The sequence below is a fragment of the Ictidomys tridecemlineatus genome, chromosome 3 (genome assembly GCF_052094955.1).
Source record: "Ictidomys tridecemlineatus isolate mIctTri1 chromosome 3, mIctTri1.hap1, whole genome shotgun sequence".
In the NCBI taxonomy this organism is placed as follows: Eukaryota; Metazoa; Chordata; class Mammalia; order Rodentia; family Sciuridae; genus Ictidomys; species Ictidomys tridecemlineatus.
Window position 1 is genome coordinate 34,914,484 of NC_135479.1, and position 27,503 is coordinate 34,941,986.

The following is a 27,503-nucleotide window of genomic DNA, read 5'->3' on the forward strand; positions in this document are numbered from 1 at the left end:
TTTGCCCTCCTCAATTTCTGGAATAAGTAGGACTACAGGTGTGCACTGTGACTCCTCGCTGACACTTGATTTTAACAATGCCAAAGTAATCTATTTTCTTACAAAACTATGGTGAATATAAATAATTTTTTTACCAGAGATTAAACCCAGCAGTGCTAAAACACTGACCCACACCCCTAGCCCTTTTTAAAATATTTAGAGACAGAATCTCACTGAGTTGCTTAGGGCCTCACTAAATTATGAAGGCACCCTCCTGCCTCAGCCTTTCGAACCCCTGGGATTACAGGTGTGCACCACCATATCGGACAATATTTTAATTTTCAGGGCTGGGGATATAGTTCAGTTGGTAGAGTGTTTGCCTCATATGCACAAAGGCCCTGAGTTCAATCCCTAGGAACACACACACACACAAACACACATATATATGTGTACATTTAATTTACAATAAATTTAAAGACAGGATTGAATCCACACCTCTAGTCCCAGCTACTTGAAAGGCTGAGGCAAAAGGATCACTTACCAGCTTGAGGGAATATATCAAGACACCATCTGGGGGGGGGGGAGGAAGAAAGAAAATATCATATAAGAAAAGGATAGCCAGGCTCAGTGGTGCACGCCTGTAATCCCAGCAATTTGGGAGGCTGAGGCAGGAGGATCACAAGTTCAAGGCCAGCCTGGTCAATTTAGCAAGACCCTATCTCAAATATAAAAAATGGACAAGGATGTAGCTCAATTGTAGAGCATCCTTGGGTTCAATCCCCAGTAGAGAAAGAAGGAAACAAGAAAAAATGTTTCATTACTGATAGCAAGAACTGTAACAGTAACTGATTGGATTTTCTATGTTTATAGATGTTATATGTTAGACAATAATAGAGAGGGCAATACAATGGTAAAGTTTCTACATTCCACTTTAAGTGATCAAATATTGAGTATAAAAGAATATATAATTCCTAATGTAACAACTACTTATGGCAAAATATTTTGCTTCATAGATTAAAATCTTGAGGCTAGGGACATAGCTTAGTTGGTAGAGTACTTGCCCACATGCACAAGGCTCTGCGTTCAATCCCTGGCACCACAAAAAAAAAAAGAAAAAAGAAAGAAAGAAAGAAAAAGAAAATTAAGTTCTTAACTTTTGTTACTGGCACAATATATTTAAGGGTAAAATATACTGAAATGCTTTCTTCCATCACATGAATTTTTCAAGTATCTTTATGATGAAAAATTCAATGTTCATTAATGCTGTTATGAAACCATAGCTAGTACACACCTTGTGAAAGCTCTGTTAGGGGTTGGGGCTATTGCTCAGTGGCAGGGCACTTTGCTTAGCTTTTTTGAGTCTCCAAGTTTCATCCCCAGCACTGGAAAAATAAAGATTACATAACCCATTACATTAATCAAGTGGAAATTTTAACTTCATGTATAGGAATATTTTATTTACAACCACTAGGAGATAAAAGTGAAAAGTAGCTAAACAGATTTTAATATACACATATATTTGATGAATTTCAACTTGGTACAGATAAAATATCATAGATATAAAGATGGAAGTCCTTCACAATGAATTAACTCCAAAATTGTCTATTCATTGCTATGTCTCTATCTTGGAAAGATATGAAAAACAAATTCTTCAACATTCAAAAATCCATAAGCTGGGGATGTAGTTCAGTGATAGAGCACTTCTGGAATGTATGAGGCCCTGGATTTGATTCCCAGTACCCCAAGGGGGAAAAGAAATCCTTCTAAAAAAACAGCCACACAGGATTGGGTGCGTAGCTGGGATAAAGCACATATTTAACCCGAAAGTCCTAGGTTTAATCCCCACCCACAAAACAATTCAAATCAACAAAGCAGCCACAAATAACATTTTATCACTGGTTCTCAATTAATACTTTCATAGAAAATTGATATGCTTCCAAGTATATATTTTCTAGTATATGTGACACACATTGTTGCATGTATAAATTCTTTTTATTTTTTTTTAATTTGGTGCAGGATATTGAACCCAGGGCCTCAGTCATGCTAAGAAGATGTTGTACCAATGAGCTACAACCCCAACCCATGAATTAACTCATTTATCTGTCAATGAGATTTCTTATTCCTAATAAAATTTAACTTTTTTCTCATAGAACACAATTCATCACACTTGGTGCTTTAGTATTGTCCCTTTTCCCTGCTCTACTACCAAAGTATAAATAGTGGGGGGTGGGTTTTTTGAGTTTGTTTGTTTTTCTGGTGGTATAGATACTGGAACCCAGGGCCTTAAATGTGCTAGGCAAACACTCTACCACTGTATTACATCTCCAGACCCTGTTTTATTCATGGTTAATTGATACATATTCCACCAAATATTCATAAATCATAATTTAATCATATTCTTTTTGGATAATTTGTTTCTATGCATTCTATATTAAAATTTAAAATTCAGTTTAAAAATGAATATTACACATATTTAAGTCATTACTCTAATGCATTATCATAGCACAATAGACTATTAATATATACCATTAAAACAAACCACCAACAAAAATCCAGTTACATGAAGAACAGCTCACTGATTTATTAGATGAACAAACATACTCATATAATCAATGAAAACTGTACGATACAAAATAATTTAAGAAATGTTGGAAATTAGCAGCACCATCTGTTATTGAAATAGCAAGAAAAACTTCACATATTTAAGCAAACACTAGAAAGGGGATAACTATTTAAAGAACTAATAATGCCACTGGTCTGGGAAGACTGAGAAGGGCATTGTTTTAGGCAAATACACACCAAGATTCAGTGAGTATATCTGATGGTTAATGTTTTAGAAAAATGCTAATGAAGTAAAATATACTGCATAGTGTTTTAATTAGGACAAGGAAACTAACATCCAGCTACTTTTAGCATGGCTCAACACTTCTATGAAAAATTTAGTTCTGAATTATGAAATTAGAAATAAAAAATACTTTTTAAAACACAAGTAGTCTCTAGGAAACATTAAGTGGAACACAGGTCACTATGAAAATACATCATTCTTCCAGTCTGCTTAATAATTTACTTTAAAAAGTTGTGTTGTTTTCATCACAAGTGGCTTGTACAAATTTTTAATAAGCATTTTAAAAAGTTTAAATGTATTTCTAAAATCTAATAGATTCTTTTGATTTTTTTAAAACATTTAGCCCTGTTGTCACAATTACTGTGTATCAGAATAAGAGACTGAGTTTGTGTGAAGGATACAAATTTACACACATTGTACAGCAACTTATAACCTAACATCTACAAAATTCACATTTATAATACAAGCAAATACAAGGCCAGGGTAAAATTGTTAAATTCCAAAAAGTCAAACTGTATACTCTTTTTATTTTGTCCCCTTAAAAAAGTTCAACTTCGGTGCCAAATCTAAAAAGTCCTCTTATATCATATTGGAAAAACCTCAATTCCCAGATACTTTTCAGCAAACACAAACAGTTTTCCTGTGCTGATGTAGTAAAGGATTTCCAATTTTTCGGTGGCCCCTAAGTCTACGTCGCATAGTGAGTTTGACAGAGTTCTTCCGCTGTGAGGTTGTGGGGAGGCTTCCAGGTTGAGCACCACTACTTCGGCTTAAGCCATTTCGTCTATGTTTCTTCATAAGGGGGCCAGAGTTGGATTCTTCTAATGTCCTTTTAAAGTTCGCTGGAGGGGTTCTTTCAACTTCTTGAGCTTTCATTTGACCAGGAGTTGACATCTTTAAGTTTTTTTGGTCCAAGATGGCATTTGTTGAATTTGTAGGCATAAGGCCAACTGACAGGGTATTATTCAAAGAATCGTGTATCCTTAAAGTCAGGGCTTTAGTGCAATTTTCTTCAAGTGGCTCTGGATCTTTTGAGGGTATAACTACAGCCTGGACGCTCCCTCGAGCTATCTCAGCTGGGACCTCTAAAAAATTCTCTGAGAAGGCATTACTACGAACAAGGGCAGGTATATGGTCCTTGGAGTTCAGCCTTGGCCATTGATCCTCTTCCAGAGACTGAAAAACAAGAAGGTAAAACAAGAAATAATTTATCCTAGAACTCAATAAATCCACAACACATATTAGGCTCCTTACGAAGTGATTAAGAAGGCAAAAATACGATATGCATTCAATCACTTATTATATCGTCACTGAACTGTGTTACAAGGCTCTATGAGGGTAACCTAGGTGAGTGGAAAGCAATATAAAGGTAACAATGACACTCAATCCTGTCTATGGGGTAACAGATGAAATAAGTAATCTATTGGAGTGGGTTAAAATTCATCTCATCATTAGTATTTCCTGTCTATTAGTGAGTAACTAAAAATAAGATACTTTAAGGAATACGATTTCAAAACAGACCCTAAAATTAACTATAGGCACACATTTATAGCACCTTCACTCTGTATCCAAACATGAAGATAAAAGTATCATAATCTATGTACATTTTAATTTTATACGTAGCAACAACTAAACACTAAAGAAACAACTCTAAAATGTGTGTTGTGCAGCACTGGGATAAAACCCAGGGCCTCCTCCATGTTAGACAAGCTCTCTACCACTGAGCTACATCCCCAGCCCCATAAATCTAATTGTTTTACACAAAGCCTTGTATTTTTCCATAGGGATCATCAAAAAATTGCTTCAAGGGCTGGGTTGTGGCTCAGAGGTAGAGCGCCCACCTAGCACATGCGAGGCCCTGGGTTCAATCCTCAGCAATATATATATATAAATAGTATCGTGTCCAACTACAACTAAAAAATAAATGTTTAAAAAAATTGCTTCAATGGGCTGGGGATGTGGCTCAAGCGGCAGTGTGCTTGCCTGGCATGCGCGCGGCGCTGGGTTTGATCCTCAGCACCACATACAAATAAAGATGTTGTGTCCGCTGAAAACTAAAAAATGAATATTAAAAAATTCTCTCTCTCTCTAAAAAAAAATTGCTTCAAGGGCTAGGGATGTGGCTCAAGCGGTAGCGCGCTCGCCTGGAATGCATGCGGCCCAGGTTTGATCCTCAGCACCACATACCAACAAAGATGTTGTGTCCGCCGAGAACTAAAAAAAATAAATAAATAAATATTAAAAATTCTCTCTCTCTCTCTCCTCTCTCACTCTCTCTAAAAAAAAAAAAAATTGCTTCAAGAAGCTATTAACAGCATCCTAATTTTATGATAACCCAAACAAATGCCTACCTAAACATTTTGAAAACTTTTTTTCTTTTTTTGAATACTGGGGATTGAACCCAGGGGCACTGTACCACTAGCCTACATCACCAGTCCTTCTATTTTTTATTTTGAGACAGGATGTTCCTAAGTTGCCCAAGCTGGCCTCAAACTTGTAATCTTTCTTCCTCAGCCTCCCGAGTACCTGTGCTTACAGGAGTGCACCCCCAATGCCCAACTAATTCAAACAATTCTTCCAAAGTAATAATATTTTATAAAACCATTGTCTTAGTATTTTTTCAAGGCAAGTATCAAAATGCAGGGAAAGACAGTAGAATGAATCAGACATAACTTTCCTATGTTCATAAATGAATACATCATGTTCAACCACAAAAATGGGAAGTGATAATCTATGTATCTGTGATGTGGTCAAAATACATTCTACTGTCATGTATAACTAAAAAGAACAAAAAAGAATCAAAATGCAAATATAATTCTCTCCAAAATGTGTAAAATTTCCCAAGTGAATTCTCAACTACATTCATAAAATATTAACATATGATTAATATATGTAGAGTAGTAAATGATTTAATGATATCTTACTCTGATATAAAATCCCATGTCAGTAAACACCTTTCTAAAAAGTTCTGTATAAATACATACTTATAGTAAGAAAGTTTCCTTTAATGTATCTAGAATTGAAACAAATGGGAAGCCAAAGCATACAGAATCTTGTAGACTTAAATATCTCAACGTAACCATAGAAGTGAACATTAGTGGGGAGGGGGTAGAATCTAGTACTGCCCCAAATACATTGCTCCTCTTTTTTTATTGCACATCTGTAATCCCAGCGGCTTGGGAGGCTGAGACAGGAGGATCAAAGCCAGACTCAGAACCGTGAGGATGCTAAGCAACTCAGTGAGACCCTGTCTCTAAATAAAATACAAAATAGGGCTGGGGATGTGACTCAGTCATCAAGTGCCCCTGAGTTCAATCTCCAGTACGCAAAACACACACACACACACACACACACACACACACACACACACACACACACACGCTCTTGTTGGGCCTAGTGGTGATACATGCTTCTAATTCTATCAACTTGGGAGGCTCAGGCAGGAGGATACCACATTCAAAAATAGACTGGGTAATTTAGCAAGACCCTGTCTCTCAAAATAAAAAAGACTGGGGATGTGGCTCAGTGGTTAAGTGCCCCTAGTTCAATTCCCAGTACCAATAAATGAATAAATAGAATATGCTTTCTTTCTGAAGTCACTGATTCATTCATTTATTATACATTGTGTGGCTTATTAAATAAGTCTGGTTATTCTTGCCTGCTTTAACAGTGAATGGAAAGCAGCAATCTTTTTGTTGTTTTTTAAGAGGCAGGTCTCTCTATGTGGTCTAAGCAGGTCTCAAACATGTGCTCTCCCTGCTTTGCCCTCTCAAGTAATGGGCATCAATCTTAATTCAAGAATCTAGTATTGGGGGAAAAAAAAAAACAACTATCTGTTCTTTAATACTGACACATGGTTTTCAATAATATCAATGAGATTTTTGTGTGCATTCATCCCTTAATTGATTCAATTATTTAAACTGGTAACAAGCATATTCTGACTGATCACAGAAAAATAAATCATAAAAAAAAATCACTGACAGGGGCTCAGGTTATGGCTCAGCGGTAATGCACTTGCCTCGCACGTGTGAGACCCTGGGTTCAATCCTCAGCACCACATAAAAATATATAAACAAAATAAGGACATTGTGACCATGTATAACTAGAAAGATATATTTTTTTAAAAAATCACTGACAAAGAATCATGCAGCTCTAATATAGAAACAAGTATACAACAAGACCAGCAGTGAATAAGTTCTGTAGCAGAAGTCTTCCTACTGCTAAATAATCACTTGTCACTATTTAGGAACAAAAACAAGGACTAATCAAGCTATTTATAGGATACCACATATTGCTGCAGTATGGATAACAAGGTTAGACACAGACTGAATTCCTTTATTTTTTAAAAAAGGAACAATTTCATAGTTCATAGAATTTATAGTAATTATTCCTGCTGTGTCTTTTTTAAATTCACAGATTATTATTCTGACAGTACAAGTGGACTAGGTTTTCTTGTCCCACTTCCTCCTTGAACTTTTCCTTTTCCTTCTCCTTTTATTGGCACTCTGTGAATACATCACATCTGTTAGCACAAGCAACTGCTTAGGTTTCTTAGACTCATCCAAGATTAATTTGTGTTGTTAATCTTTCTTGTTATATTCATAAAATACTTATTATACTTGATCTTAGCCAAAAGGCCGAGAAGCGATAAAATACTTATTATATATTGAAAGATTACTCTTTAAAAACATACCTTAAAAGCTTCACTGACTCAGGTATCTCCTCCCATCTATGTTATAAGCCAGTATTAAACAACTAATTACAAATTATGCCTAAGGCACAACTTAAGGTAAATTCTTTTTTCTGAAACTGTCTCTTTTTCCTCATCCTTCCTTCCTATAGCTCTTTTATAAAAACAATTACATTTAGTTCTTCCCTACAGAAAGAATGAAGAAATGTGAAAATACCCTTAAACCAAGGTATTTTCACTGTATCTACTCCAAAACAAATAACAAATAACACACACCAGAACCCAACTAAAATTGACATGTCTGTACAGTAACCTGACATACATAGTCTAAATATGAACTTTTTTTTTTTTTTTTTTTTTTTGGTGCATGTACATTTGGTGGTAGAGTACTGGATTGAAGCCAGGGGTGCTATACCACTGAGCTCTATCCTCCCAGTTCTTTTAATTTATTTATTTTTATTTAGAGACAGAATCTTGCTAAGTTGCTGTCCTTGAACTTGTGATACATTCAGTGAAATGTGAATAAATCTTAACCCAATTGTCATAACATTTATCTAGATGTTATTAGACATAGGATACTGCAACAATGAAATAAATTAGAGATGTAGTGAATACTTCCCTTTAAGTCAATTAAGGTAACCAAATAAAATAAATAAATAAGGCAGATTTGCTTCCACTATTTGTTAGTACAATCAAATTCTAATTATTCTGAATTGATCTAAATATTTCCCCATATTTGGAAAGGGGTACTAGGTTAACAACCAACCATCCCTGTACATAATTAGTACATGTAAAAATCTCCTTATCAGCCAGGCCTGCTGCCACATGCCTGTAATCCCAGCTACTTAAGGAGTGGAAGCTGAGGCAGGAAGACCACAGGCAAAATGTCAGTCTGCCAATTTAAGGATAACCTGTATCAAAATTTAAAATAAAATAAAAATAAGGGCTAGAACTGTAGCTCAGTGCTTACCAAAACCAACAGCAACTCTCCTTACTTTAACTTTGGTATAATTATTAGGTGATTATATCTCAGAATTGAGGTTTGTTTCTTTCTTTCTGGAGACAGGATTTCACAAACCCACCAGGTTTATCAAACTTCTAGGCTCAAAAGATCCTCTTGCCTCAGTCTAATTTTTTTTTTTTATCAGTACTGAGGATTGAACCAAGAGCCTTGCACATGCTATGTATGTACTCTACATCTGAACAATAATCGCCCCCCCCTTTTAAAATAAATTTTATCTTTATAAGAATTTAAGATTTATTTTATTTGTGTTTTTTAATGTGGTGCTGAGGATAGAACCCAGTGCCTCACATATGCTAGCAAGCACTTTACCACTGAGCTACAACCCCAGCCCCTAAATTTTATTTTGAGACAAATCTTGCTAGGTTGTCGAGGCTGGCCTCAAAATTGTCCTCTTGCCTCAGCCACCTAAGTAGTTAGGATTATAGCTATGTGCCTGGCCTAAGAAATAGTTCTTAAACATTTTATGTACAATTTTTCTAATGCCAATCAACAGACTACAATAATTTTTATTTGAGTTCAACATTGAGTATTTATTCCAATCACAATACTCTTGCTCCCTTACCAATGCATAACCATAATGTTTCCTTCTCTATTCTAACTAAAGATCAGCTATTCAAGTAAATTGGGGAACAAAAAAGTAGTGAATACATACAATATTCAGAAAAAGGCAAATAGGCAGCCATATGGTGCACACCTGTAATCCCAGCAACTTGGGAGGCTGGGGCAGGAGGATTACAAGTTCGAGGCCAGCCTCAGCAACGTAGTGTGACCCTGTCTCAAGATAAAAAATAAAAAGAGCTGGACACATAGCTCAAATGGTAGCGCACTCCTGGGTTCAATCCCTAGTACCACAGGGTGGGGGAGAGAAATAGGCAAGTAAACAAGTTTCAAAGGAAAGAAAGCTTTGACAAGGAATTTCTATAGGAATATTACTATAAAATAGTCAATTTTTTTTGTAGTGCTGGGGGTTCAAACCCAGGGCCTTCCAGCATGCTAGGTAATCATTCTACCACTGAGCTACACACCCAGCTTGTTAATTTCTAAATGAAAATATTCCACTTTGTTATATATATTTTTGCCATTTCCATGTTAGAAAAAAGTTAAACAGTAATAATAAAAAATTGCCTGAATATACAATATAAAATTCTTTTGTATTTCCCATTTTAATGGTGAGGCCACTCAAAATATATTCTCAGAAAACAAGATTAGCCTTGTTTTATATTAAAGCAATTATCAATATTACTAATTTTTGGTAGGAAAAAACAGGATGAAAACACAACCAAGTATTTGAGGTCTCATTAAATTAGACAAGGGGAATTAGATAAGGTAAATTTGTTTCTCAGCATATATTAAACTTATTCAATATTAACAGGGTTAAGAAACAATAATATGTATCTTACTCATGTTAACAGACATCCAGTTCTAAGTTCTGCAATTCTAAGATCCAGTTCAATTTTGATTCTGTATGACCTTATCCAGACTGTTTAATCTCTCAGTCATATTATCAATAAATGGGATATATATAATACTGATATCAATACCATTTCTGAGTTATTGGGTTCAAATGAATATTATAGATCAGAATGCTTCAAAACTTCCTAAAGCTTTACAAATGTTCACAGGATCAGAAGGGGATCAATAAATTTCAAACACTAATATTCTTCAGGGAACCAAACAGTTTTCTAGTAAGTGGTATACACCCAGCTGACATTCAGATTAGTACTGATGTGAAGCTAGCTCTCTGACAACAAATTACATAACAAAGATCCATCATCTTGAATTTAGCTCAAAATTCCATTTTATCAATAATCTAAAATATATTTGTAGGCAACACTAACCAAAGGAATTCTATTAAAACAGAACCTTAAGATTACAGAACTATACCTTGACTGGTGGTGTAGAACATGGAGAAGGAGTCATAACACAGGTTTCCTGACTATTATAAGAAGGGCTATCAGTCAGGTTCAGATAGAGCTCATCTTCATTGGTGAAGTGTCCCTGATTGTCCACTCCTGGAGAGATGCAGATTACTATGGCACTGGTGTTATCTGCCCGAAGCATACGCTGCCTCCAGCGGCCTAGTGCCCGATTCACAAGCATTTTGGCACAAGATTGTCCAGGCTCACCCTGTATTTAAAAAAAAAAAAAAAAAATTAACTCACATTTAGTTGCCACTAAATATGTATCAAATTAAAAAATGGGTATTCAATGTGACCTAAGTAAATAAAGCTCCCAAATTTTCAAACATTATCCATAATTCCCGTAGCTATTTAGAAGTAGTATTTCTTTTTTTTTTTTTTAAGAGAGAGTGAGAGAGGAGAGAGAGAGAGAGTGAATTTTTAATATTTATTTTTTAGTTCTCGGCGAACACAACATATTTGTTGGTATGTGGTGCTGGGGATCGAACCCGGGCCGCACGCATGCCAGGCGAGCACGCTACCGCTTGAGCCACATCCCCAGCCCCCTAGAAGTAGTATTTCTAAATTTAAAAAAAAAATAACAAAGACCTAATTTCTTTAGAAGAGCTCCTACAAATAAAAAATGATGACCTAACATACAAATTATTAAAGAAAATTGATAAGGAAATATAAACAGCTCTCTCTCTAAATATAGATATATAAAAGGTCAGTGTCATTCCTAAAAGGAAAAAAGTATTAAAATTAGTTCCAGTATACATAGAAAATAAATGCCAACAAAAAGAAAAGAATCTCATGTTATATAAATAAATATGCCCTGAAATAAAAGAACACCATGTATGAATTCAAAACTTGCTAAATTTTCAGCTGGAGACATGGCTCAGTGATAGAGCAAGCAGCTAGCTTGCATATAACCCTGGGTTTAAGCCCTATTATTGCAAACAACAAACAAACTAAAACAATTACTAAAAGTTCTAGGGATGTAGCTCAATTATACAACATGTATTTAACATGCACCAGGCCCTGGGTTCGATACCAAGCACCAAAAGAAAAAAAAAATTTTTTTCTTCTAAGTTTCAAAGAATACAAATGAAAATGTTTTCCAAAAATAGTGTTAAATGTCTTAAATTGTTATGTGGAAACTTTAAAAATTAGTATATTGTTTTAGGTGATAAAAAAATTAATATAAATACAAAACTATTAATGCACTATAACATACTATGATGCACATTATATATGATATAAATTTATTAGAGCACTACTAGCACTATATAAATTCATTTATAATTAACTGTATGCAAAGTACAGTAATTCATCTGGATGTCTTCTATCTCTGAAGTTTATATATTCAAATAGGATAAAGAGCTGAATTTTCTTCATCTTTTCCTTGGGAAAAAAGGAAATCATCTTCATTTGGGATTATTCATCTTGGATGCATTCCTACAACACACGCACATGGCAAATAACTCCACTTAGCTACTTTGTTTAAAATTTTAATATTGGAGATGAGGTGTAGCTCAGGGTACAGCACTTGTGAAAGGCCCTGAGCTGGATCACCACCACTGGAAAAGACACATATACATACACACACACACACACACACACACACACACACACACACACACAGCCATCCATCTTTTTACATTCCCAAGACGTCTGACTTTTTCATATACATATTTTTTTACCACTACCTTTTCCCCTCTTTCTTATACCTTCTTTGTCCAGTTTATAATCAAGATTTACTAGTGTTATAAAATACAGGTACTAATAAAATTACAGCTTGAAAAGTCTTCTCAGTCTTATATTTTCTGAAACTGTTTACATTACAGGAATTTATCTAATGCTACAAGTGCTTGTTGCCACTTGTATAGTGTCTGTTTTGGTAGATACATTTTAAAACCAATGAAATTGATTTCATGGTTACAACTGATGCATACATTAAAACTTTAATAAAAACTCCTTCACGAGTTAATTTGCCCTTTTTTAGAAAATGATTTTTTCTTCTTTTTTCAAATTTATTTGCATAAAGTTGTTTTAGAATTGTGGGGTTTTCTTTTTAATCTTTTTTTTTTTTTTCTTTTTTGGTACTGGGAATTGAAGCCAGAGGTGCTTTACCCTGAGCTACATCCCCAGTCCTTTTTACTTCTATTTTTAAACAGGATCTTGCTAAGTTGCCGAGGCTAGCCTTGAATTTGTGATCCTCCTGCCTCGGTCTCTAGAGTAGCTGAGATTAACAGGCATGTGCCATCACACTTGGCTAGAGATATTTATAAGTGGAATTATGTCCACTCAAACTGTTTGTGCATTTTTGCTTGTTCTAAGAATATCAATCATACCTCATTTGTCTTTTTAAAAGAACAATCTCCCCCTACCCAATTTTGTGAATCTCTAGATCATTAATTTCTGTTCTTTACTATTTTCATTCTCCTATTTGGAGACTTTACCCTGATGTTCTTTTAAGAAGCTGCTCTTTTTTACTTTTTAAATATTTTTTTGGTTATTGATGGACCTTTATTTATTTACATGCAGTGCTGAGAACAAACCCAGTGCCTCACACATGCTAGGCAAGTGCTCTACCACTTAGTTACAGCTGCAGTCCCAGATGTTCTTTTTATATGGCTTTCTGACTGGATCACTGAGATCAAAAGCATCCTAATTTCTTTATTTTATTTTTTTAAGAGAGAGAATTTAATATTTATTTTTTATCTTTGTTTGTATGTGGTGCTGAGGATCGAACCCGGGCCGCACACATGCCAGTCCGAGCGCGCTACCGCTTGAGACACATCCCCAGCCCCAATATTTTTATTTTTTATTTTTATGTGGTGATGACGATCGAACCCAGGGCCTTATGCATGCTATCCTAATTTCAAAAGGTGAAAAAATATGCACCTCATAATTGAGGAAAGGCAGCATTAATTAACCTCTACTACATGAATCTATTACATTACCCAAAGCATATCACTTTCCAGACACTAGCTTAGGACTCACTGTTTCAGCATGCCTGTTTCTCTTCCCACATTATTAGTGAAAAAATAAATTCACATTAGGCTATTTTCACTACCATACCTACATTTTTTCGTCAGCTCACTATAATTCTGCAGATTTAGATCCCCTTATATTTTGTCCTTTTCAACTTTACAGTCTTGCTAAGTGATCTCATATAGTGTCAATGATCTTCTGAACTCACTAATTATTTCCAGGCTTCACTCTCAAATATTTGAGTAACTGCCTACTGATACTATCTATCTAGATGAACCATAGGTACCTCCAAGTCAATACATCTACATATGAAATATACACTTCCTCTCAAGTAAAATAATGTGCTGCTTCTTAAAAATACCTCTACCAGGGTCAGAAAGTTGGATGTTATCACTTTTTCCTTCTTATAAGCCCAAATTCCATCACAATTCTATCACTCATGAATTTCTTCTGTTTTCTTTCTTCTTCTTTTTTTTTTTTAACATTGTTGCCTTAGATTAAATTTGCAAGTTTTCCTATTTGGAATATAATATTAGCCCCTAAAAGGAAGTCTAATATACCCATTAATAAAAGTTTCATTACATTAGCAACAAGAAAAGAATATAAAGAGAGCTGGATATCTGATTATATAACTATTTACCTTCTCTTAGGGATCCTTCACTAATCATTACTACCACCCATTCTCTTTCAATGCCAAACTTGTACCTGTTTGATTGTATTATTAAGCTAGATATTCTTCCTGTGCTTCATAAGTAACAGGTTCACATCCATTATTGTTTACCCTCTATTTTAGTTTCAAGTGTTTAATGAGCAAAGTATCTAAAATCAGCTTTCCAATAACTCTCTACTGCCTGACTATAAACATTTAAGTCCATAACAGACCAACCCAAACCTTTTTGCCTCATCTCCTTTTGCTTCCAAGGCACACCAAGCTACTTGTGAAACCTGAAACCTGTATCATATTCACCTCTTATTTCTGGCTTTATACATGGTATTTTCTTTGCATGGTAAGCTTCTTTCTTCTCCCTTGTTCTATTACCTGGAAAATTCACCCCATTATTAAGACTTGTTCAAATATCACTCTCTTCCAGAAATACAGTCTCCCCGAGTTTCCTGTCTTTCTCTTTTTCCCAGTTCTTATAGACTTGTAATTACTGTCATATGGATGTTTCCTGTAATACTCATTCTGGAAACTATTTGGCAGACTACAAAACTGGCTTTTGTCTTTGTCATGTCATGCAAGTATCTCTGAGATCATTAAAGAGTTCTGAATTACAAAAACAAAAACAAAAACAAAAAAGATTTCTAAATCTAGACAGGCACAGAAGCACATTCCTTTAATCCCAGTTACTCTGGAGGCTAAGGTAGAAGGATCCCAAGTTCAAAGAGGTCAGCTTGGGCAACTTGGCCAGATGCTATCTCAAAACAAACCAACAAAAACTGAGGAGTATGCCCAGTGGTATAGCACTGCCTAGCATGTGTAAGGCCCTGGATTCAACCCCTAACACCACCCATGCCACAAATCTACAATCCATTAGATAAAATAATTTTCATATTATTAAATCTTCTTTGATATTTGACAATGTAACACATTAAGTCTTAAGACAACAATATGAATTGAGACAACTCATAGCTTAAAGAACTCACAATCTGAAAAGACTGATATTTATATATTCTATTAGTTGTTTGGGTTGTTTGGGTTTTTTTGGGGGGGTGGGGGGGTGTTAAGGAGTGAAGCCAGGCTCTGATGTGCTATATTCCAAGCCTATATATTCTGTTTGTAATAAAAATATTCAGTCCTAAAAAATAAGTACTAAAATTATTGAGTAATTGCTCACCATCAAGTATTTTTTATCCTCTTGGTCCTGGCACATTGAGATGGCATCCTGGGGTGGAATCATATTCCAAAGTCCATCACTCCCCAAGATGATATATCTGTGCTTCTGAGGATCAAGAGTGTGGACACTTGTGTCTGGTTCAGGTGAAACCACAAACTCACCACTGAAGAAATCATAGCTCCACAAATCACCTGAGGAAAGAAAACAGAAGAAATAAGTAGTATTATTTCAAAGCTAATGGTATCAGATCAACAGATTAAAGGAAAAAATGTACATGTTCATGTCCATAGATACAGAAAAACATTTAATAAAATCAAAATCCACTCATAATTAAAAATTTGCCAGCAAACCAGGAATAAAAGGAAATTCCCTTAACCTGATGATGAGGTGGCACACGCTATAATCACAGTGACTTAGAGAGGCAGAAGAATTAAAATTTGGAGGCCAGTGTCTGTAATCTAGTGAGACCCTGTTCCAAAATAAAAAAGAACTGAGATATAGCTCAGTTGTAGAGTATATGTAAGTTCAATTCTCCATAGTAAAGGAAGGAAGGGAGGGAAAGAAGGAGGAAGGAAATCTGTAGAAGGACTTGGGGATTTACCTCAGTGGTAGAAGGCTTGCCTGACATACGGTAGGCCTGGGTTCAATCCCCAGCATCTATGAATCTCTAACTAACCTCACCGCACCCCTGCCCTCCTACACACATACACACAAACAGAAATCTGCAACAAATATTTTACTTTTTTTGGGGGGGGGGTGTCCCAGGCTGGCCTGAAAACTGTGGACCTTCTGCTTCAGCCTCCTTAGCTGCTGGGATTACATGCCCACACCAATGTTCTTGGCTCATCTTACTTAAAGGTAGGCTATTGAAAGTATTCCTTTCAAAATGAATAAAAAAGAAAACTATGCCCAGTATTATAATTTCTCTTCCAATATTATACTGGAGTTCCTTCTGAGCACAGTAATATGATAAAAATAAGTAAGTAAATTGAAAAAGCAATGAGCTATCATTATTTATACATAATTTCAATTCTACATGGACCACCAAAAAGAAATTAACTATTATAGTTAACAGGAAAATGTAGAAAGGTTGTTAAATATGAGCCTATATATAGAAATCAACTGTATATACAATGACAATGTAAATTTAAAACAATTCCATTTAAAACATGAACCAAATGTACACACCTAGGAATAAACTTAACAAAAGTTTCAAAAGCAAATAGGTACCAGTAAGAGGTATTTAAGATAAGAGAGCTCTCTGAACAAATTTTTTAAAACCTCACCATGCTTGGTGGTGTACACCTGTAATTCCAGCAATTGGAGAGACTAAGGCAGGAAGATCACAAGTTCTAGACTAGCCTCAGCAACTTAGCAACAATCTGTCTCAAAATTAAAAAATGAAAAAGACTGCGGATATAGCTCAGTGGCAGAATGCCCCTGGGTTCAAGCCCTAGTACCCTGCCCCCAAAAGAAAATTACAGAGGTGTTTTTTTGTTTGTTTATTTGGTTTTCTTTTGGTGATATTAGGAATTGAACCAGACCTTTGCACATGCTAGGCAAACATTCTACCACTGAGCTACATCTTCAATCTTTTAAATTTTGTTTTTATTTAGAGACAGAGTGTTACTAAATTGCCCAAGCTGGGCTAGAATTTAGGATTTTCCTTACTCAGCCTCCAGAGTAGGTAGGGAGTATAAGCAGGCACCACCAGGCCCAACTTCTGATTCATTCAAATGACAGACTACATATATTGCATTTGGATTATGTGAACTTAAGCGGACTCGTTTATTCCAGTAGTTTCCTAGCAAATTCTTTAGGATTTTTTAATGCAACCTTGTCTTTTCTGGATAAAAATGGTTTTAATTTTATGCTGAATCATGAGATTAGACTTCATATTTTACCACTAAATACTAATATTTCAGCATGTATCTCCTAAACATGTGGATGTTCTCCTACATAACTATACTCCAGAATTTAATACTGACACCATATTGTATAAGGTAAAGACCATGTTTAAATGTCCCAGTTGTTCCAATAATGCAATTTTAATATCCAAGATTTATTGAAGAATCATTCATTACATTTAATTGTCAAATTTTTTGCTGTTTTTAACACAGAAAAGTTCCCTATTTTTGTTTGGTTTTGTCCTTCATGGAATTGACAGATGTAAAGAGTTCAAGTCGTATTAAAGAATGACCCTTTAATTAGACAACTCCTGTTCTAAGGCTGGGGATGTAGCTCAGTGGTAAGAGTACTTGCCTAGGAAGCAAGTCTAAATTTGATACCCAGCACCATGAGCACACACAAAAACAATTTGTTCCTCACCAAAACATGCCATATTTTAGGGATGATTCTTGAATCCCCACTTGTTGTTTTTTTCCCCCCCGCTTTTCTTTGCAGTACTGGGAATTGAACTTGGGGATACTCCACCACTGAGTTACTTACTCTACCCAGTCTTTTTAAAATTTTTTATTTTGAGATAGGGTCTCACTAAGTTGCTGAGACTGGCCTCAATCTTACAATCCTTCTGCCTTAACTTCCCAAACTACTGGGATTACAAGCATGCACCACTACACCCAACTTACATGGCTTTATCTAAGATCAAATAAGTAGTAGGGGTCAGAAATGGGCCTTTAAATAAAAGTTTTGGTGAAGGTTTGCTCACCAAAACAGAATCACAGAATGTCATTTCCTTAGGTCCTAAAGGAAGGAAACTCAGACATTGGCAGACATGGTTGTTGACTGCTAGCTGGTCATTTCCCCTTTTTACTCCATAGAGGGCGCTGAAGAGACACCAGAAGAGAGGAGGCCCTGTCCTGATTCTAAGGAACCTTCTTTTGCTTGTTCCTGTGGCACCTAGCAGCCAGCAGTCCACAGTATACCCAGAAAATTTCTGTACCCACTCCTCTATAGGTGATTTACATGGAATTTCCCAACAACTTTTGCCTCCTCTAATCCATACTCAAACTACAACCAAATCATCTCTTTAAAACACGAATCTAGCCACATGTGGTACTGTATGCCTATAATTCCCGTAACCTAGGAGGATGAGGCAGCAGGATCACAAGTTCAAGCTAGTCTCAACAATTTAGCAAGGACCTAAGCAACTTATGTCTCAAAACATAAAAAGGACTAGGGATGTAGTGCCATGGTAGAATGCCCCTGGGTTCAATTCTCAGTACAAAAAAAAAAAAAGTTAAACATAAGACAGTTTGCTGTGTTAACCATGCAGCAGCTTCATATACCTTGTTTATTGCATCTCAATTCGATCAAGAAGCTGCATCATGTGACTGACCTATACCATTTAAGTTTATGTACGTACACTCTAACACTTGTACAACAATGAAATAACCTAAGGACACTTTGTGTGTGTGTGTGTGTGTGTGTGTGTGTGTGTGTGTGTGTTGTCTAAGGATTGAACCCAGGGGCACTTAACCACTGAGCCACATCCTCAGCTCTTCTCATTTTTTATTTTAAGATAGGGCCTCACTAAGGTGCTTAGGGCCTTGACTAGTTGCTGAGGCTGGCTTTGTACTTGTAATACTCCTGCCTCAGCCTCCCAAGACACTGGGATTACAGGTGTGCACCACCATGCACGGCCTACATTTTGCCAAACATATCTCCATCTTTTAGCAGCACATGACTGTATAATAAAGGACCTTAAATTAGCACTTTCACCTAGAAGACCAGAGAAACATGTTAACCGATTTTGAATATGTAAATGACTATCATGCAACAGATAAAGTACACTGCTCTGTTTTTGTTTTAGCATACAAAACTAGGGCTGATATCTGAAAGAGTCATGGAGGCAAATGTTTAACTCACAATAAAATAACAATTAGATTGTTGGATAATGTAAATCTGTGCTTTGTAAGTAAAGATTACTGGGGCTGGAGAAGAATATCACTGTACTGAGCAGGACTATCTGAACCAGAAAAACCAGCTGATTTTTCTGCTACCTCTCTATCAGTCCCTCTTATTTTTCTTCTACATAATCACTTACGGGTTTCAAAACTTGCTTAAAATGCTTGGCACACTCACACACTTAGACAAAATAACTTGACATCTACTTTGGTTCACCTTACCTAGAGTAAGATCCTGCCCTCAGTTCAATGAGTTCCCTGTTTAAAAACAAACAAACAAAAAACCCTCAGCCGCACATGATGGCACATGGCTGTAATACCAGATACTGGGAGATTGATGTAGGAGGATCTCAAATTTGAGACCAGCTCAGCAACTTAGTGAGGCCCTATCTCAAAATAGAATTAAAAGGGTTGGGGATATAGCTTGGTGGTAAAGCACCTTCCGTACAAGGCACTAGGTACAATCCCCACAAACCACAAAATGGAAACAAAACCTTCCACTATCTATTTATTTGGTACTGGGGATTGAACCCAGCAACACTTTACCACTGAGTTTTACCCCCAGTCCTTTGATTTTTATTTTTTGAGATCAAGTCTCGCTAAGTTGCTTAAGGCCTTGCTAAATTGCTGAGGCTGGCCTTGAACTTGAGATTCTCCTGCCTCAGCCTCATACATCGCTGGGATTACAAGAATGTGCTATGCACTAAGCCCCTCTGGTCAATTCCTTGACTCTCATGCCCTGTTTTTTGTTGTTGTTTTGTTTGTTTGTTTCTAGTATTGAACCCAGGAATGCTTTACCACTGAGCTACATCCCAGTCCTTTTCTTTATTTTGATACAGCATCTCACTAAATTCCAAGACTGGCCTCAGACTCCTGAGTTTCTGGGATTACAGGCATGTGCCACCATGCCCAGTCATGCCCCCATTTTCAATGCTCACTAATGATACAAATGATGGTAATCAACCAAACTTACCTTCTAACCTGAAATGTAAGCAGCAGCTAATTATCATCTTCTCCCCTTCTTTTTCCTTGCTAACACTGGAAGATTAATAGTATTACATGCTTATACTATGAATGACCTCAATAACTTATTCTTCTAGTTCTGAAAAAAAATCTATAAAATATATAAAGTACCTAGAGTATTACAATAGGCTTCTGAATGATATATCTTTGCCTCCACTTTGATCTCCCTAAAATGGCTAAAATGATTGTCAAAAACAAACTGGATCATGTCACTGACCCAATTCAATAAATAACAATAATAACAACTAACATTTATAGAGTACTATGTACCAATCTTAAAACACTTCACATATATTATTTCACCCAATAATCACAACAGTATGAGACAAATACTTGTTATAGTTTGAATGTACCCCCTCAAAAACTAATCTGAACTTTAATTGCCCTTATCACTATATGAAGAGGTGGGATCTTTAAGAGGAGATTAGGATATGGAGTTCCACCCCTTACTGGTGAGATTGGAGCCTTTAGAAAGGTGAGCTTAGCCTTCTCTTGCTCGATCATCTTCGTGCTTCCTCCATGTGAAGAGGCATTAAGGACCTCACCAGATACCAGCATCTTGACATTGAACTTCCTAAACTCCAAAATGTGAGCCATAAACTTCTGTTCATTATAAAGTACCCAGTCTTCTGTCACAATAATGCAAAACAGATGGAGACAATACCATTTATTAGGACCCCAAAAAAGATATGTCACAAAATATAAGTAATTTGGGGCTGGGGTTGTGGCTCAGTGGTAGAGCACTTGCCTGGCATATGTGAGGCACTGGGTTCGATTCTCAGCACTACATATAAATAAATGAATAAAATAAAGGTCCATCAACAACTAGAAAATACATATTTAAAAAATTGTAAGTAATTTGCCCAAGTTTGCACAATAAATAACAATATTGAGATGGAAAACTAGTCATTTTGGCTTTAAAGTCCATCTTTTTCCCACTACAGAATACTTCCTCTCCTATTTTTGTCTCGTCTCTGTGTGTGATGCTTGGGATCAAACAACGGCTTCTTGTATGCTAAGAAAATTGCTGAGCTACACACAAAAGCATTTCTTTCTTTCTTTTTCTTTTCTCCCCTTTCTCCTCTGTCTCCAACTCCCCACTTCCTCCTCCCTCTATTTTTTCAATGGAAGACTCACTATGTTGCCAAGGCTGGTCTTAAGCTTGTGGGCTCAAGCAATCCTTCTGCCTCAGCCTCCCAAGTAGCTAGAATTACAGGCATGCACCACCACATCCAATTTTTTAAACTTTTATTTTTATTTTTTGCAGTACTGGAGGTTAAATCCACGGTGCTCTAACACTGAACTATATTCTTAGCCCTTTTTAAATTTTTTTAATTTTGAAACAGGTTCTTGCTAAGGCTGGCCTCAAACTTGAGTTCCTCATGCCTCAGCCTCCTGAATCACTGAGATTATAGACATGTGCCACCCTATACTTGGCCTATTTCTTTAAAATATTTTGTTCTTACTATATTTGATAGTCTAGAATAGAGAATCTGATTGGTCTACATGAGATCATATGCTCCTCTTATATATTTTATTAAAAGACCTTGAAAATGAATATTTAAGACTTCACATAGCACAATAGATATGATTTCCCAAAAGGAAATTATTTAAAACGAAGCAAGAATATATACTGGGTACCCCCGACCTTTGCAATCCAAATGTCCACTAGCCATCTATGTGCCCTGGCAAAGCTTTGGCTCTGTTTGCTATTTTCCTTTGCCCCTTTCCCTCCTTGAGATCCTACTTAAATATCACCTCCTTAACGAAGTTTCCTTAATCAGTCCTTCCTAAAGTAGATCTCTCCTAATATCCACTATCCCTCCTATCAACTACTGGCACACCACTTGTTTAAAGGATTAAAGATGACATCTTTTAGAATGATTTTCTCATTTGTTTATTATCTATTCCCCCAACTAGGATATAGACTCCATTAAGAACAGGATTATATGACTTTGATCATCAAAGATCAATAAGAGATTGTATATTGTAGGTATGATGGTCATTTTAAAAGGCAGATCAGGTATTCTTATTCCTTAACTTACATCCTACAATGTTTCCCACTGCAATGAAACCAGAATGTAAGTTTCTACTATGATATGGCCCATGTTCACTTCACCAACTTCAGTCTTCTGATATTCCTAGTACATGTTGAGTTATTTTGCATTTCAGGATCCTTGCCTAGAATATTCTTCCACAAGTTCTTCACAAGACTAGCTCCTTCTTCGTCCTTCAAATCTCAATTTAAAAAGTAGTATCTCCACCACACTATCTAAAACAGTTTTCCCTTCTTATTGATTGATTGATTGAGAGAGAGAGAGAGAGAGAGAGAGAGAGAGAGAATTTTTAATATTTATTTTTTTAGTTTTCAGCAGACACAACATCTTTGTTTGTATATGGTGCTGAGGATCAAACCCGGGCCGCACGCATGCCAGGCAAGCGCGCTACCGCTTGAGCCACATCCCCAGCCCTAAATTATTATTTATCACAACACACTGTTTACTTCTTTCATGAAATTTCCTAATCTGTAATTACTTCACTTGTAAGCTTACTTCCCTATTGCCTATCTCCTCAATTACATGGCTTTACTCCATGAGGACAGAAAGTACATCTGCATTATACCTTCTAAGCCCAACATAATGACTAGCACCAAGTTGGGTATTCAAATATCTATTACAAGAAAAAAGAAGAGAAGGAACAATTTGGTGTTTTCTTAGAGATATTAAAACAACCCCCATCTAGCAGAGTCAATGCAAGATATTAAAATAGCTATAGTGCTCTAGCCTTCCTTCCAAAGCCAAGTAGACTACACAAGAACCATTTTATTTTGTCATGGACAATTTATTTTGCTAGCCAAACAAAAAAACAGCCTTGAAGATTCTTAGGAATATTAAGGGCTGAAGTAGGAAAGGACATTTAAAAATAGTTTTAAGGGTAACATTAAGCCTAGGCATAATATATGTCCCTAAGTATAGATGGAAGTAGCAAAACATTGATTATGACTCATTACTAAAGGACAACTAGCACTGAAATATATACCTTCACTTTTTCTTCAATCAGGTTTTAAATCATTAACATCATCATATCTCTATCCTCATAATGTGCCAACTAAGAGATTAGATTAGCTCTGTGTCCCCTTCTATTTTATCATCATATATTGTAAAAATCTAACATGATTTTACCAAAAGTAAGTTCTACTTACCAAGTGCTCTTGCTACTGCCAGAAAGGGAATCTGGTCAATAACTGTGCTCCTTCTAACAGGTCCATTGTGAGTGAGCCGAGGTCTTTTCCAAACTACACGGTTCACCCCAGACTTGTTCATGACACTAAAAAACAAAGTTCACGTGAATTCTCTAAATGATTAAAAGATAACACCTAAGATAGCTCAACATGTCATATAACTAATGAAAGTAAGATTATATTATCATAAAATAATGATTTATCTGTTTCAGATACAAAGACACATAAGCCAAAGCTGCTCTTCAATGATGAAAGACAAAATAGGATAAGATTACATGAGGAAAATTTGGAACTGATTGAAATAGACCAGAAAAAAAAAAAATGAAATAATGTGGGGCAAAAGTGAAAATATATAGTGAGTCAAAAAAGAAAAATGAGATAAAGAAAAAAAGGAAAATAATGAAAAAGTAAACAAGATCAACTAAAAAAATAACAAAAAAAAAAGAAAGAAAGAATGTGAAGAAAAATTGTTAACTATCACATCCCAGAAAAATGCAAGATTCAAATAATTGGAAAGATAGGAGTTTCTAGCCAGGCATGGTGGTAAACACCTGTGATCCAACAACTTGAGAAGGCAAGAAGAACACAAGTTCAGGATCCACACCTCAGCAACTTAGCAGGACCTAGGCAATTTAGCAAGAGCCTGTTTCAAAATAAAAAAATAAATATGGCTGCAGGGGCTGGGGTTGTGGTTCAGTGGTAGAGCACTTGCCTAGTACATGTAAGGCACTGGGTTTGATTCTCAGCACCACATGAAAATAAAAATAAAAATAAAGAATTATGTTAACATAGAACAGAAATTCCAAAAAAGTCACTCATTTACCGTCCTTTTTGAGAACTCTCAGTTCTGAAAGCAACATCTAACATCATAACAAGAGTTAGACTATCAAGGAAAATTGTTTTGTTATTATGCTTTCTTCAGTGCTGATCCTCAGAAAGGAAACAGAGTTAAGTGAATTGGCCATTCACAAGACTATGAAACATGAGTTAAGACTCTACCAAAGAAGAATTACACTGAGAAGGGATGTCGATATTCTGCCTGCATATCATCATAAAGCCCTATAGTTCCTTCCTAAATCTGTTCTCTAAAAGGTAAAGCTTAATACTTAAGTCATTTCAATATAGCTATTTACTAAGAGTTCTTTTAATACTTAATAGTCAAAGATATTATGGTCTCTCTGTTTCTGAGGAGCAAAAAGAATCTATAATGGTACTGATTAAACATAAAAATTTTAAATTCAGTATCAACAAAACAAAGCAATGTTAGAAAAGATGCGACTTTTATAACACTCCCTGCTGTTGTCCTGTATGATTAAAAGGCACATAAAAAGGAACAGCCTGACATGCAGAGAGCTGACTGAGCAGTAACAGAAGGCAGAAAAACAGAGTACTGGCCAATTGGCTAGGTTGGGATAGAGGGAAGTAAGGAAATAACTTATCATAAAATGGCTCAATTTTTGCAGAAAGACACCTGCTCACAAAGAGCATCTCTCCAACAGTCCAGATGGTATTTTAGTGATAAAGCAAAAAATAAAAACTTTTTAAAAATGTAATTAAAATAAAAGAAAATAAAATATAACATTAAAAACTCGAGTTAAAAAGTAAAGAATTAATAGCTAAAAATGTTGTTTTCAAAAGATTAAGAAGGATCAGGCCTAAATATTGCAGAACCCAAATATTTCAGGAAATCTATTTATAAATGCAAAGCCCACTTCTCATAACTACCAGTAAAGGTCTCAAGATATTAGACTGATCTTCACACTCATAGGATTAAATAAACTAGAGCCAAAAAATTGGTGTATTTACATTGCAGGATAAAGTACGCCTGCATGGCAGCTTCAAGGATACTATCTTTAGAAACGACCCTTAAAGGACATCATAGATGAGACCATCTCCTACTTGAGCTTTATTTATTTAAAAATATTTATTTTTTAGTTCTCGGCGGACACAACATCTTTGTTGGCATGTGGTGCTGAGGATTGAACCCGGGCCGCATGCATGCCAGGCGAGCGCGCTACTGCTTGAGCCACATCCCCAGCCCTACTTGAGCTTTATTTACCTCAACTACAAGCATTTCTTATTTTAAAAAAGTATATATCCAGAAGCCATTTTCTAATTCCCCAAATGACAGTGCAGTTGTAAGGAAATAAGGCCACATGGTCTAGTTTAGACTAATTCCTTTAGCACATAAAATTTATACTAACAATGGCCTATGATTATACTTGACCAATATCATTCCCCAGTATTTTCCCTTTCCTAGAGACAGGGTCTCACTGAATTGCTTAGGGCCTTGCTAAGTTGCTGAGGCTGACTTTGGACTTGTGATCCTCCTGCCTCAACCTCCCGAGCTGCGGAGATTATAGCTCCACTATGCTAGACAAGTCAAACTCCATACTTTTAAGGAACTCCAGATCTGTGCTTAGAAAGAAATTTAGCCAGGCAGCACACACCTGTAATCCCAACAGCAAAGGAAGCTAAGGCAGTAGGATTTCAAATTTAAGGCCAGACTCAGCAACTAAGAAAGGCCATAAGCACTTAGTGAAATCCTGTCTCGAAACTCAAAAAATGGGGGCTGGGGATGTGGCTCAAGCAGCAGCATGCTCGCCTGGCATGTGCAGGGCACTGGGTTTGATCCTCAGCACCACATAAAAATAAAATAAAGATGTTGTGTCCACTGAAAACTAAAAAATAAATATTAAAAGAATTCTCTCTCTCTCTCTCTCTCTCTCTCTCTCTCTCTCTCTCTCTCTCTCTCTCTCTTTAAAAAAAAAAAAAAAAAAAAAGGTTGGGGCCATAGCTCAGTAGTCAAGCACTCCTGGATTCAATCCCTCATAACAAAAAAAAAAAAAAAAAAAAAAGATAGAGCGAGAGAGAGAAAGTTATGGTCTATTCAACGTGTTCTCTACCCATATGCAGTTCCATTAAAAGGTCATTCTAGGCCAAGCACACACAGCACATGCCTGTAATCCCAGCAACTTGGAAAGCTGAAGCAGGAGGATCACAAGTTTGAGGCAGCATGGTCAACTTAGCAAGACCTTGTCTCAAAATAAAATTTTAAAAAGGAGACAGGTGAAGGTGTCTATACCCGTAATACCAACTGCTGAAAAGACAGGGATATAGCTCAGCGGTAAAGCACCCTGGATTCTATACCCAGAAACAAAAGGAAAAGTGCACACCAACCTTGATAATAAATGTTTTAATCTGTTCTTGTGTCTATCAAATAGTAAACAAAGTGTCTAACATAAAAAAGATCTCCCAGCTGGGAATGGTGATGCATACTTATAATCCCAGCAGCTCAAGAAGCTGAGGCAGGAGGAACACATGTTCAAGACCACCCTCAGCAATTTAGTGAGACCCTATCTCCAAAATAAAAAATAAAAAGAGCTAGAGATGTGGCTCAGGGGTTGAGTACCCCTGGGTTCGATTCCTTGGTACAAACAAACAACAACAACAAAAGCATAAAACAAACAAATGGAAGGGAGTTCAGAAGAGGAAAGGGATGGGAGAGGGAAGATGGGAGGGAAAGGGAAAATACTGGGGAATGATATTGGTCAAATTATATTTTGATATTGTACACATATAGATATGTAACAAATCTCACTATTATGTACAAATATAATGCACCAATTAAAAATTAGAAAGAAAAAAAAACTACCACTTCTACCACTTCTTAATTTTGGGATAATGTCAAAGAATACATAGAGAAGTTATTAAAAGACTCCTTCCCTTTCAAGCTATATCTATGTAAAACTAGATTCACTTCAGGTATTGCAAACAAAATAACATATCATAACAGACTGAATACAGAAGATAAGAGACTCTTGGGCTAGGGTTGTAGCTCAGAGGTAGAGAGTTTGCCTGGCACATGCGAGGCCCTGGGTTCCATCCTTACCGCCATATAAAACCAAATTAATAAAATAAAGTTATTCTGTCCAACTACAACTAAAAAATTAAAAGAAAAGAAATATCCCAGGAACATCACCAAAAGACAAATTTGGAAACAATGTTTAAAACTCACATCACATCACATGTAGTATATTAATTGTTCTTCTTTGTCCAGATTCTGAGGGTCATGCTGATCAGCATTTAAGTGAAAGATTTT

At 36.0% G+C, this 27,503-nt stretch overlaps 1 protein-coding gene across 1 annotated transcript in view; it reads right to left on the bottom strand.

Moving 5' to 3' along the window:
• Positions 1-2,535: 2,535 nt before the first annotated feature.
• Positions 2,536-27,503, bottom strand: part of Ppm1d (protein phosphatase, Mg2+/Mn2+ dependent 1D) — a 43,657-nt gene continuing 18,689 nt past the window's right edge. The window contains exons 3-6 of the mRNA XM_005321541.4: positions 23,363-23,487; positions 15,272-15,462; positions 10,423-10,665; positions 2,536-4,000 (exon numbers count right to left, since the gene is read on the bottom strand). Coding sequence (XP_005321598.2) covers positions 3,443-4,000; positions 10,423-10,665; positions 15,272-15,462; positions 23,363-23,487 — 1,117 coding nt within the window. The 3' untranslated portion in view covers positions 2,536-3,442. The remainder of the gene's footprint in view (positions 4,001-10,422; positions 10,666-15,271; positions 15,463-23,362; positions 23,488-27,503) is intronic.